At 40.4% G+C, this 14,394-nt stretch overlaps 1 protein-coding gene across 1 annotated transcript; it reads left to right on the top strand.

Moving 5' to 3' along the window:
* Window positions 1–232: 232 nt before the first annotated feature.
* On the top strand, window positions 233–14,150 carry BATDEDRAFT_87960 (uncharacterized protein; the record flags this gene model as incomplete). The annotated part of the gene is made up of 11 exons (XM_006678671.1): window positions 233–1,452; window positions 1,539–1,632; window positions 1,746–1,952; window positions 2,037–2,113; window positions 2,174–2,413; window positions 2,513–5,571; window positions 5,676–6,610; window positions 6,736–8,574; window positions 8,681–8,965; window positions 9,059–11,320; window positions 11,408–14,150. 11 exons carry the CDS (start codon window positions 233–235, stop codon window positions 14,060–14,062), a joined length of 12,873 nt encoding a protein of 4,290 aa, XP_006678734.1. The 3' UTR covers window positions 14,063–14,150.
* Between the last annotated feature and the right edge of the window lie 244 nt (window positions 14,151–14,394).

Genomic DNA, 14,394 nt, shown 5'->3' with positions numbered 1-14,394 from the left:
GGAATATCAAGTTATAAGCGAGCGGAGTTTGACGCGTCGGATTATTACAGTTCAAGGCTTACATCTTGTTTTCCAAAGCGAGTACTCAGTCTATACAACTAACAAACTATTTATTGGTTCCGCTTGTTTAAACAGCATCTAATTTTGCACTTTTACTCTTTCTATATAGTTCAAGACATTGTCCAAATACCCACTATACAGCTACGCTTTTCCAAGAAAATAGATTTGGCCAATGGACAATAGAAGGGTGCATGTCCCTCTTGTGGTAGATCCAACAGCTGCGTCAGACAGGTCAAAAATACTTGTTCCTTCATTTTCATCTGTGCAAGATAGACCAACTATTGCACCGGCTGCAGCTCCACTTGGCAGATGTGCAGTTTTTAGTGAATATATTTTAAGCCCTCTTGACTACCCCGAACCAACATTTTTTGGTACTCCAAAGCCACTCCCTCCAATTGGTAAACCTAGCTATGTTGCCTCGTCTGCAACTGTACCTTCAACACGCTCGTTCCGCCGACCAATAAGCAAACAAGATTCGTTTGCTGCTCAAATGGTTCAAACCCCACCTACTTCTAGTATTCAGTCCACCAAATCAACAGCCATCCCACATACTCAAATTAATTATCGTAAAGCACTAGAACCAAAGGTTATGCTACCATTTGTGTCTCGTCCTGGTCAGACTCCTCGGAAAATTGAAATTGAGCGACGTAAAAGAATGTATTCTTCACATCGCCTTGATTTGCTTATTATCGATGGGTTGGATCGACTTAAAGCGTCTGGAGCAATTGGTGCTAATCCATTGACCGATTTTACTGACAAGACTGATAAAAAAATACCTTTGAATCTTCAAAACACTGCTTTACCACAATCTGATCAACACATGAATAGCATTGAAGACTTGGAAAAACAAAATGACGATGATACACCTGTAAAGAATTCAAACGCAAACCATGAAGCCAGTCATCTTTCTACTGACTTTGGATTAGCAACACCACAGAAAAAAAGCTTAACTACTACAGATTTTGCAAACCTACTTCCTCTAAGTATTTTCGATAATACCGAGTTTGAAACGCGTACTGTCAATGATTGGCTTGATATGTCGGTTGTTCCTGACGACCCCACACCTGAAGCATTGAAAAAATTGGCGTCGCTTCCATTGTCTTGTGGATTGACTTGCCCTAATGCTCCTGATATTCGATACGCAGTTATTCCTATTCCAGCACGCGGCTTCAATGGCTGCGAGTGGATGGATTGCATTGCCGTCGCATATGATCAACTCTGTAATAAATGGAAAATAAAGTGGCGCTCATTTGATGGCTGGACTCTTGATTGCAAAACCGATGATGACTTTAATGCCTCGTTAAATCCAGACGACGAAGCTTTGCGTGAGGATTTTAGTCAAGAAATGGGTAACCCTCGGATGACGACCGATAAAGAAGCTTGGATTGATAGGTATACCTACAGTGCTTGATCAACTTGGTGTACATGCATATCACAAAACTTGATGAAATGCACTCAACCGTATTTGTATTGTGTAGAATCAATCTTATGTTTCTTGCTGAAAATCCTGAACAGTTTGCACAACGAGTCATTTTTGCATACTATGAGCGATATCAAGCTGCATTAAAACTTGTAAGTTGTGACTACTTTTTCTGATTGCACGAGATCTTTTGTGTTTTAGGGTACTCATTAAATCAGTTTTATACCCATCCGAATGGTGTCATGGTTTGCTTTGTAAATATCAGCGATTGAGTTTATATATAGATTGCATGCCGATTGGAGAAGATATTTCTCAAATTTCGTCTGAGCAGATTAAGAGAATTATGGAAAAGGCTGGGATCGAAACCAAGACATTTAAGAAATTACGCGGAACTCCTGCAGTCGATGAACTTGTTGCTGAATATTCGTTAGACTATGCTCGTACAATGAACAGTTTAGTATTTCAAAAAGAGGTATGCCAACTATTTTCATGCATATATTACCTGGAAGAGCATCAAGATTGGATCCTAATCAATATGAATTACATTCAAAAACAGGTATCAACACCAATGGGTCGTTTCAATTATCCATCAATAGAGTTGCCAATTCTTGAACCAGAGCACGCAATTCAAGAGTAGGTTGGCTATAGCTTGTTAAAATGTAGTCATAGAAATACTAATTTTAATTCTATTAGATTTGGAAAGATACCGTTGCCCATGTTTGATTTTGTTGCAAGCAAAAAGTCATTTGAATTTGCATCGTTCCTCACCAAAGTTGAAGTAATTCGCACATTGGCTAAAGTCAGGATTGAATGTGAAAAGTTGGCCAATACCAATCTGTTTGCTACCAATATCACCAAAATTGTCAAAATTGACGAGTTTGAGCAGCTTCAATCACAAGCTCTTCAAAATGTTCGAGGAACACTCAAAGATGGGTAAGCGTTTGACTTTATAAATCTGTTTCAAGTAGTGTTGCTTTATAGTTTGATCAAATATAGCAGTATTGACTGTTATTGATTGATTGGTAATTATAGGTGGATAAATGTTCTTAAAAATATCATCAAGACTGGATTTAAAGATGTGGGCAAGGGATGGTACAATATGCAAGAATCGAACATGGAAGTATACAAAATCAGCAAACTATTCAAGGTTATGACTGCAATCAATTTTATAATGCAAGACTCGCTAAGATTTCTGGTACTCAACTCTTTGCAAGAGTATACCAAACTCATCAAAAGTATTACTTTGCAAACTGTAACGATTAATTCTATAAGCGATGTTCGAGTCATTGATTCAAACGGAAAGGAGCCTCGCAAGCCATTATTTATGCTTGACCTGCTATTTAAAGCTGGTCGTTTGCAGTATAACACAGATTTTCGTGCTTTTGAATCGTCGCTTATGGCTATTTTTGAAAAAGCAATCAATACACCCGAAAACCTTCCACAACTTGAACCACTTGTGTTGGATCAAATGTTTTGGGCATCCAAGCCCACTCTTCAAACGGTTCACCACAAAGAACCTGCTATAAACAAACTACGCGCTTGCTTGCTACAGGCCATTCGAAAGGGACTTGCACCACTGGATACTTATATTTCCCAGTATGAAAAACATACAAAATTACTTAATCTTGATATAGCACAATTTGCAATTCAGTACGAAAGCGAGAATCGCACAGTTGCAGAAATGGAACAAGACATTGCCAAATACACTTCAGAGTGGGAAGCATTGGATAAAGATATTCCCAATCACATTATTATTGGATTATTTTGGATCAATTGTGAAAGTCTTCGTTCTGCTATGCGTAAAGATCTTAGTAAAGTCATTTTGGAGCTTCTCAGTAAGCGAACAGCAAAGCTTGCAGTATCTATTTCTCAAACGTTTGTACAGATCCAAACTCGACTCAAAGAACGCCCAACCAAAATTGAAGAGCTGATTGGACTGCGAGATTATATCAAAACTGTAGCCGAATCAAGTCGCCAGCAAAATCTTCGTATTCAAGAAATGCTGCACAACTATGAGGTTCTTGAAAAGCATCGATTTGAGTGTAGCAATGAAGATATGCGTGCTCGTTGGAATGCGTTTGGCTGGTCTCAACGAATTGATGAATTGATGGCTGCTACAGAACTAGCTCTTACAGCTGATGAAGCAACGTTTTCTCGAAACCTGTCTACCGATCAAGAAGTTTTCAAAGATCGCATCTACACTCTTACAACCATCATTGCTGAATTCAGTAAACACTCTGATCTGTCACGTATTACCGAGATTGTTGCTGATGTTAATAGAATATCTACCGAACTTAAAGAAGCTCAGTCTCTTGCAACTTTGTTTAATAGTCGCGAACGGCTGTTCAATCAAGAACCAACCAAGTATGATGAAGTGGCCCAGTTAATACGCGAGTTTGAGCCGTACAAGAATTTGTGGCTCACTTGTCACGACTGGACTCGCTGGAAAGATCAATGGATGCTGGGTGGGTTTCTTGAGCTCAATGCTGAAGAAGTAGAAAAAAATTTAATGAATGCTTGGCGCACTATTTTCAAAAGCTTCAAGCACTTTAAAAATAGTCCTGGCTGCCTTGCTGTAGCTGGTCAAATCAAGGAAGAGGTCGAAGAGTTCAAACCATATCTACCACTTATTCAAGCACTTCGAAATCCTGGGATGCGAGATCGCCATTGGGATCGATTGAGCGAAGAACTCAACATGAATCTGCATCCTGATGCGTCATTTACGCTTACTAATTTACTGAATATGAAACTTTTGGATCGTGTCGACCTCATCTCCAAAGTATGCGATGTTGCTGGAAAAGAGTACTCTATTGAAAATGCTCTTGAAAAAATGGATACCGAATGGAAATCAACCATGCTTGAGATTCTTCCCTACAAGGACACTGGCACTTTTATTATGAAAACATCAGAGGAAGTCACACGATTGCTAGATGACCATATTGTCATGACTCAAGGCATGAGTTTTTCCCCATACAAAAAGCCATTTTCGGAAAAAATCAGTTTTTGGGAAAACAAATTGCGCACAGTCCAAGAAGTTTTGGATGCATGGATGGCATGCCAACGCTCTTGGCTTTATCTAGAGCCCATTTTTGGTAGCGACGATATTGTTACCCAACTTCCAGTCGAGTCTAAGCGATTTACCACCATGGATCGCACTTGGCGCCGAATCATGAGCCAGGCAAAACAAAAACCAGGTGTCATTGACTGCTGCAGTGACTACAAATTACTGGACTCGTTTCGCGAATGCAACAAGCTGCTTGAATTAGTTTCCAAGGGACTTTCTGCATATCTAGAGGGAAAACGTATTTCGTTTCCAAGATTCTTCTTTCTCAGTGACGATGAACTGCTTCAAATTCTATCACAAACCAAAGATCCAACTGCAGTTCAGCCCCATCTTCGTAAATGCTTTGAAAATGTGGCCTCACTTGAATTTGCGCCAGATCGAAAAATCTTGGCCATGTATTCAGCCGAGGGTGAGAAAATTGATTTTGAAGAGCCATTTTATCCAAAAGGACCAGTTGAAGAATGGTTGCTTCGTGTGGAAGATCAAATGCGTCAAAGTGTAAAAAAGGTGATTCGAGATGCTATTGGAACATATTCAACACAGACGCGGGCTTCTTGGGTTCTCAACTGGCCAGGACAAGCTGTTTTGGCAGGATCACAAACCTTTTGGACTACAGAAGTCACAGAAGCCCTCAAGTCTGGAGTTTCTGGACTCAAGGCGCTTTATGCCAAGCTTTTATCACAGCTTCAGGGTTTGGTTACATTGGTACGGGGAGAGCTTCCCTTTCTCAATCGTCTTGTTCTTGGAGATCTTATTGTGATTGACGTTCACAGTCGCGACGTTGTTAAAAAACTAGTGGACTCGAACATATCCAATGCCAATGATTTTGAGTGGATTAGTCAGTTGCGATACTATTGGGAGCAAGACGAATTAAGAATCAAGATTGTGAATGCAAATTTCAAGTATGGTTATGAGTACCTTGGCAACACTGGCAGACTGGTTATTACCCCATTGACTGACCGCTGCTACCTGACTCTCACTGGAGCAATGCATCTTGGAATGGGAGGTGCTCCCGCTGGTCCTGCTGGTGAGTATAAATTGTCATGCATTGATCAAATTCACAGTCTGGCGTAGATTTTCGCAGATTGAAAATATATAAACACGAACAAAAGCTAATATTATTATACTTAGGTACCGGAAAAACTGAAACTGTCAAAGATCTGGCCAAGGCACTTGCAAAACAGTGTGTTGTGTTTAATTGTTCCGATCAACTGGACTATCTTGCAATGGCCAAGTTTTTCAAGGGATTGGCAGCCAGTGGAGCATGGGCTTGTTTTGATGAATTCAATCGTATTGATATTGAAGTATTATCAGTTATTGCTCAGCAAATCACTACAATCCAAAAGGCGTGTGTTGCTGGTCAGACTCGGTTTATGTTTGAAGGCGTTGATTTGCCTCTGAATGCAAGCAATGCCATTTTTATCACAATGAATCCAGGCTATGCCGGTCGTACTGAGTTGCCAGACAATTTGAAAGCTCTGTTCCGCCCAGTAGCCATGATGATTCCCAACTATGCCATGATTGGTGAGATTTCCTTATTTTCGTTTGGATTCTCCAATGCCAAAGTACTTGCTGAAAAAATGGTAGTGACATTCAAGCTCAGTTCTGAACAATTGTCATCACAAGACCATTACGACTTTGGTATGCGCGCTGTTAAAACAGTTATTTCGTCGGCTGGAAATCTCAAGCGCGAACAACCAACTGCCGGCGAGGATCTCATTCTGTTGCGCGCTTTATGTGATTGCAATCTTCCTAAATTTCTAGCAGACGATGTTCCATTATTTAATGGCATCATTAGCGATCTTTTCCCTGGCATTGAACAATCAAGAATCGACTATGACAAGCTTCTCGGTTCACTTTATCGTTCTTGTGAAAAATTGGGTCTTCAACCCCAAGAAGTGTTTATTCGCAAGTGTATTCAGCTATATGAGACCACTGTTGTGCGACACGGACTTATGCTTGTAGGACCAACAGGCGGCGGTAAAACCTCGTGTCTTCGCGTTTTGTCTCGCAGTCTGTCTGCTCTTGAAGGAGATATTGCTCCAAATGGAACTACGTTTCAAAAGGTAGGATTGTTTTTGTCTAAAAAATCAACCTGTGAATCAAGCCGTGGTGTGGTTGACTATGTTATAGTTTTTGATACACCAAGCAAAATCTGCTGACACTACAACTTTTTGATTTACATTTTTAGGTCAAAGTAAATACCCTCAATCCTAAATCAATCACAATGGGACAGTTATATGGAGAATTTGACCAACAAACACACGAATGGAGCGATGGAATCCTATCTTGTTTAATGAGAGAAGGTGTTGAGGACACATCATTGGATAAAAAGTGGTATGTGTTTGACGGTCCAGTCGATGCAGTTTGGGTTGAATCCATGAACACACTACTCGACGATAACAAGAAGCTATGCTTATCAAGCGGAGAGATTATTAAAATGTCGCCTTCACAAACCATGATGTTTGAAGTTCAAGACCTTGCATTTGCATCCCCTGCCACAGTTTCTCGTTGTGGAATGATATATATGGAACCCGATGCGCTTGGTATCTTGCCACTATGTGTGAGTTGGTTCAAGCTACAACATACTACTTTGGGTGAAAATTTAGCTTCCGTGCTTCGCGAACAGCTCGAGCCTATTTTGGAACATTATCTAAATGCCAGCCTTGATTTTGTTCGAAAATCAGTTAAAGAAGCTGTACCAACTACAAATGGAGGATTGGTGGCCAGTCTTTTGCGCATTCTAGACTCTCTGTTTAAACCACTTGCCAACCCAGTTGGCGACAAGCAACCAATCCAGTCCCTAGAGTTCAAAAAAGTTATTGGGCCATTATTTATTTTTGCATTGGTTTGGTCTGTTGGTGCGACTGGCGATACAGAAGGTCGAAAAAAGTTTGATTCATGGTTGCGTGGACAGCTGGTATCTCACTCATGCTCAACCGTTATTCCAGACAGTGGTTTGGTGTATGATTTTACGTTTAATATTGAAAAACTAGAGTGGATAAACTGGATGCATCTTCTTGAATCGGATAACGAAGATCAAGCTTTTAAATCGGGTAAATCTGACATGATTGTCCAGACAATGGATACTGTGCGAAACAGTTTTCTTATCGATATTCTTGTAAAAAACGACTACCACGTGCTATGTACCGGACCTACTGGTACTGGAAAAAGCATCACAATTCAGCAGAAGCTCATGAAAGGACTTGATGTCAATTGGACTCCGTTGATCATCAACTTTTCTGCAAGAACAAGTGCAAACCAGACACAGGATCTTATTGATAGTAAACTAGAGAAGCGTCGCAAGGGTGTGTTTGGTCCGCCTGTAGGAAAAAAGTTTATTATTTTCATCGACGATCTCAATATGCCTCAGCTTGACATTTGCAATGCCCAGCCACCAATTGAACTGCTTCGTCAATGGATGGATTGTCAGGGATGGTATGATCGTAAAAATATTGGCAAATTTATGGAAATTGTCGACATTTCCTTTATTTGTGCCATGGGTCCTCCTGGAGGTGGTCGCAACCCAACCACAAGCCGGTTTTTAAGACATTTCAACTTGATTGGTTTCGTTGAAATGGAAAATACTTCTTTAAAACGTATTTTTACCACGATTCTTGGTGGATTTCTTAGCAAATTTCCTCCAGAAATTACAAAGAGCACCGATTCGCTTGTGGATGCGTCTATCGCCATTTACAACACCATTAGATCTGAGCTATTGCCCACTCCAACCAAATCACATTATACGTTTAATTTACGTGATTTGGCAAAGGTGATACAAGGCGTTCTCAGTGCTGATCTCAAGACTGTCAATGTCGAAACAGATATTGTTCGACTGTGGATTCATGAATGCCAACGTGTATTCCAAGATAGACTTGTAGATAACGTCGACAAAAATTGGTTCAAAACTCTCATGATGAATACAATGAACGATAAACTGGATTTGTCGTGGAGCGAGGTCGTTATTAGTGAGCCACTCCTTTATGGCGATTATATGACTCCTGGAGCAGATCCAAAGATTTACACTGAAGTCAAGGCATGTCAACACCAATGCTATACATTCTACAACTATTGCTACTTTGACTTTTGCATTTAGCTATTTTCAACTCTAACACTGGTTGTACTATTTATTTTAGGATTTACGTCGACTGGTAAAGCTGGCAGAAGAGTACCTTGATGACTACAATGGATCATCTACCAGTCCAATGAAACTAGTCATGTTTTTGGATGCAATTGAGCACGTAAGTCGTATTTGCCGTATAATTCGCCAGCCAGGAGGACATGCACTTTTGCTTGGTGTAGGCGGAAGTGGTCGTCAAAGCTTGAGTAGATTAGCAACATTTATGGAAGAGTTTGAGCAATTTCAGATTGAAATTTCAAAAAATTATGGTCAAACGGAATGGCGAGATGATCTAAAAAAGGTAAAGAATATTGTAAACCAATCAAATGTGGCTATTTGACGTATTCTACTGTTTTTAACTAACCTATACTGGGACTATGCTCAATATTAACAGGTTTTATTTGCCGCTGGTCTGGAAGGAAAACCTACAGTATTTTTGTATACCGACACGCAAATTGTATCAGAGAGCAATCTTGAGGATATCAACAATATACTCAATGGTGGTGATGTACCCAATATTTACACGAGTGAAGAAATGGATCGTATTCTGAATGGAGTTCGCCCAATTGCTGCCGAGCAGGCAATTCCAAGCACCCGAGAAAACCTATTTGCTTTGTATATACAACGGATTCGCACCAATCTTCATTTGATTGTTTGTATGAGCCCAATTGGCGATCCATTTAGAAACCGACTTCGCATGTTTCCAAGTTTGGTTAATTGCTGCACAATTGATTGGTTTTCCACCTGGCCAGAAGATGCTCTGCGTAGTGTTGCTGCCAATTCTATATCTGAAATAAGTGATTTGGGATCAGAGCATGTTATTGATGGAATTGTAAACCTTTGTGTGTTTATGCACGAATCCGTTCGCGAAAGATGCATTACCTATCGGTCAGAGTTGAGCAGAAACAATTATGTCACTCCAAAATCGTATCTTGAGCTGCTTGGTTTATACAAACGATTGCTAGAAAAGAAACGCAATGAACTGATTTCTCTTCGCAAACGCACAGCTACAGGTTTGGAAAAACTGCTTAATGCTACAAAAGAAGTAGAGATTTTACAGGAAGAACTCGAAGCCATGCAACCCATGTTAATGCAGACCAGTCAAGAAACAGAGTATGCCATGAAAAAAATTGCTGTGGACAAAATCAAGGCCGAGGAAATCAAAGAGAATGTCATCAAGGAAGAGCTGGCATCCAGTAAAAAGGCTGAGGAAACCAAGGCTATTGCTGAAGATGCTAAGCGCGATTTGGATGAAGCACTTCCAGCCCTTGATGCTGCTGTTGAATCTCTCAACTCTCTTTCCAAAAACGACATTATTGAAGTTCGATCTATGCAAAGACCCCCCGAAGGCGTTAAACTTGTGATTGAAGCTATTTGCATCATGAAGGGTATCAAGCCTAAAAAAATTGATGGAGACAAGCCAGGAAAAAAGATTGACGATTACTGGGAACCAGGTCGTGCATTACTAGCTGACCCTCAACGCTTCTTGGATAGTCTAATGAATTTTGACAAGGAAAATATTGCAGAAGCCACGGTTCAAAAAATTAAGCCATACATTGACTCGCCTGAATTTCAGGTCAGCGTCATTTCACGTGTGTCTCGTGCAGCGACTTCCATGTGTCAATGGGTACGTGCAATGGAAAAATACTATTGGGTATCTCGCTCTGTTGCTCCTAAGCGTGCCCGTTTGCAAGAAGCGCAAGAATCATTGGACGCTACGCTCAAGGCTCTTGCCGAGCTCAAGAAAAAGATGAAGGAGGCTGAAATGAACATTAAAGAGATGGAGAAAAAGTATGCCGAGTCGGTTGCTAAAAAGGAAGAACTATCTCGTAAAGTAGAAGAATGCAATGTCAAATTGTCTCGAGCTGGAAAGTTGATTTCTGGCCTGAGTGGTGAAAAACAGCGATGGGCACTTGCAGTTGACCAGTTTGACATGAAGATTGGAAACATTATTGGCGATATTTTACTTGCGAGTGGAGCTATTGCCTATCTTGGTCCATTTACTGCAGAATATCGTAGCTTGCTGATGCGTGAGTGGATTGGCAGTGTGCTTCAGCTGAAGATCCCTCATTCTGAAAATACCTCACTTTGGGATGCGCTTGGTGACAACGTCAAACTTCGAGAATGGGAGTTGTTTGGTCTACCAAAAGACTCGCTTAGTAGAGACAATGCTATTATTGTACAAAACTCACGTCGCTGGCCTTTGCTGATCGACCCACAAGGACAGGCAAACAAATGGATCCGAAATATGGAGCGTGAACATAGTTTGGATATCGTCAAATTGACCGACCGCGACTTTTTGCGCACTCTTGAAAATGCCATTCGGTTTGGAAAATCGGTTCTTCTTGAAAACGTTGGAGAAAAGCTTGATCCAGCACTTGAGCCTATACTAATGCGTCAGACTTTTAAACAGGGAGGAAGCACAGTGATCAAGGTTGGCGATAGTATTCTTCCATATCACGACGATTTCAAGTTTTACATTACTACTAAGCTTCCAAATCCACACTACTCTCCAGAAACCAGTGCCACTGCAACACTTGTCAACTTTACTCTAGCTCCAAGCGGACTGGAAGATCAGTTGCTAGCAATTGTCGTGGCAAATGAACGACCCGATCTTGAGGAAGCTAAAAACCAACTCACTATTAATAATGCACAGGTAATATACAACCACTACAAAAGTTTGGTCAAATTATTTGGAATAGGTTTACTGAAAAAAGTTTTATTTACACTTTATGTTTTTTAGATGAAACGAGAGTTAAAGGAGATTGAAGACAAGATTCTATATCTTTTATCCTCGGTTCAAGGAAGCCCGGTTGATGATGAGCGTTTGATTGAAACTCTTGGTGCTTCAAAAGAAACGTCTGAAGAAATTCAGCAAAAAGTAGCAGCCGCTGAGCAGACTGAAAGGGAAATCGACACAACGCGAAACAAGTATGTGCCTGTAGCAGTCCGCACACGCATTTTATTCTTTTGCATCACTGAGCTGGCAAGCATTGATCCCATGTATCAATACTCTTTGAATTGGTTTATGAACCTATTTACTTCAGCCATCAGTCATTCAGAAAAATCAGATGATATTGAGCAGCGTGTTTTCAACATCAACGACTACTTTACATTTTCGCTTTTTACCAATGTGTGCAGATCCTTGTTTGAGAAACACAAGCTGCTTTTTTCGTTTTTGCTGACAATTCGGATTCTTATGAACGATAACAAAATTGATATGGATGAATGGCGATTTCTTCTTACTGGCAGTGCCGCTCACGATAAAACTCTGCAAAATCCAGCACCCGATTGGTTATCTGTGCAAAGTTGGAATGCAATTATGGGGCTATCAACACTTGCCTTTTTTACTGATTTTGATACTGGATTTACAGAATCGATTGATCATTACATGGCTATATTCGATAGTTCTACGCCTCATCGTGAGCCATTGCCAGGAATCTGGCAAGATAAACTTGATGGATTCCAAAAATTGCTGCTGCTGCGTTGCTTGCGCGCTGATTGTGTAACTTCTGGCATTCAAGATTTTGTTGCAGCGCAGTTAGGGGAGCGTTTTATTGAGCCACAGACATCTGATCTTTCAGCGCTGTTTAAGGAATCAACTCCACTTACACCTCTTATTTTTGTGCTTTCACCAGGAGCAGATCCTGCAAATTCGCTTTACAAGTTTGCTGAAGAAATGCGCATGTCTAAGAAATTGACCTCTGTGTCTTTAGGTCAAGGGCAGGGTCCGCGTGCAGAAGCATTGATGAAGGAGGGTATGGAGCGTGGACTATGGATTCTACTTCAAAATTGTCATTTGTCACCATCGTGGATGCCCAGTTTAGACCGCGTTATTGACAGCATTACAATGGACAAGGTGCACCGAGATTTCCGTCTTTGGTTGACATCAATGCCAACACCTAAATTTCCAGTTACAATCCTTCAAAATGGTGTAAAAACAACGCTTGAACCTCCAAACGGTATCAAAGCCAATCTTATGCGCAACTATAGCACCTTTAACGATGAAATGCTGAATCAATGCCAAAAACCAGTCGAGTGGAAAAAACTTTTGTTTTCACTGTGCTTTTTCCATGCTGTTATTCAGGAGCGTCGTAAATTTGGTGCGCTTGGATGGAACATTCCCTACGAGTTCACAGACGGAGATTTGCGTATTTGCATTCGGCAGCTTAAGATGTTCTTGGAGGAATATGAGGAGATTCCGTTCAAGGTACTGAAATACACTGTTGGTGAGATCAACTATGGTGGACGTGTGACTGATGATTGGGATCGGCGGTTGATTATGGGAATTTTGGAAGACTACTACACACCCAAAGTTCTTGAAGACACATATTTATTTTCCAGTAGCGTCGTATATAAGTCGATTCCAGCGGACTCGTACAATTCTTACAAGGCATACATTAAATCATTGCCAATTGACGAAACCACCGAGATTTTTGCAATGCACAACAATGCCAACATCACCTTTGCACAAAAAAAGACATATGATTTGTTTGAATCGCTACTCACGTTGATGCCAAAAAGCAGTAAGAGTTCATCGGGAAAAACACGAGATGAACAGCTATCAGATATTGCTGCAATGATTCAGCAAAAAATCCCCAAGCCATTTTCCATGGACTATGTGACCAAAAAATATCCCATCGAGTACAAGGAAAGCATGTCGACAGTGCTTGTACAAGAGGTGATTCGATACAACAGACTACTGTCAACCATTCATTCAACCACTATTGAAATGATCAAAGCACTCAAGGGTCTTGTTGTGCTTTCCGAGTCTTTGGAAACAATGTGCAATAGCATGTACATCAACCAAGTGCCTGAAATCTGGGCAGCCAAGGCGTATCCATCACTAAAATCGCTTGCATCGTGGGGTGTAGATTTGACACTCCGATGCGAGTTTATTCAAAAGTGGATTGATCAGGGCATTCCAACAGTATTTTGGATTAGTGGGTTTTTCTTTCCACAGGCATTCCTTACAGGAACTCTACAAAACTACGCTCGTAAATATGTAGTATCGATTGATTTACTTGGATTTGAATTTAAAGTCATGGATACCAAATGGGACGAGTTCCGAAGTAAACCAAGCGATGGATGCTATATTCGAGGACTATTTCTTGAAGGTGCTCGATGGGATCCAGTACAAAGATGTTTGACTGAAAGTCGACCCAAAGAATTATATACAGAAATGAGTGTATTATGGCTTCTTCCCAAACCCAATCGAAAGAAACCCGAATCTGGAATCTACAACTGTCCGGTATACAAGACATTAACACGAGCGGGTACTCTTTCTACAACCGGCCACTCCACAAACTACGTACTGACCATTGAACTTCCATCGAATCTTCCTCAATTACATTGGATCAAACGAGGAGTTTCGTTGATTACAAGTCTTGCTTGGTAGAACCGTCACTGCGACAATAATCATCAAACAAACACTGCAAACGTACAAGGATATTTAAATACCAAAATAAAAAGAATGATAAAGGTTCAAGTATAGCTGTATTCATGTAAAATGGAACACGAAATGAGAATAATAGAATATACACTTTTGTGAAATGTATGAATTTACACGAAATTACTAGACAGTATTGTCTTCTAAACTCTGTTATTTTTCATGATTAGCATGAAAACAGTGATTGAACCCAATTACTGGATTACAATCGATAAACTTGTTGATTGTGAAATGTGTGATTGCATTGAAAGAGAACAATTTACAAACTAATTTTATAAAAC

Source organism: Batrachochytrium dendrobatidis (assembly GCF_000203795.2).
Source record: "Batrachochytrium dendrobatidis JAM81 unplaced genomic scaffold BATDEscaffold_5, whole genome shotgun sequence".
NCBI classification, from domain to species: domain Eukaryota; kingdom Fungi; phylum Chytridiomycota; class Chytridiomycetes; order Rhizophydiales; genus Batrachochytrium; species Batrachochytrium dendrobatidis.
This window is presented reverse-complemented; position numbering and strand designations above follow the sequence as displayed.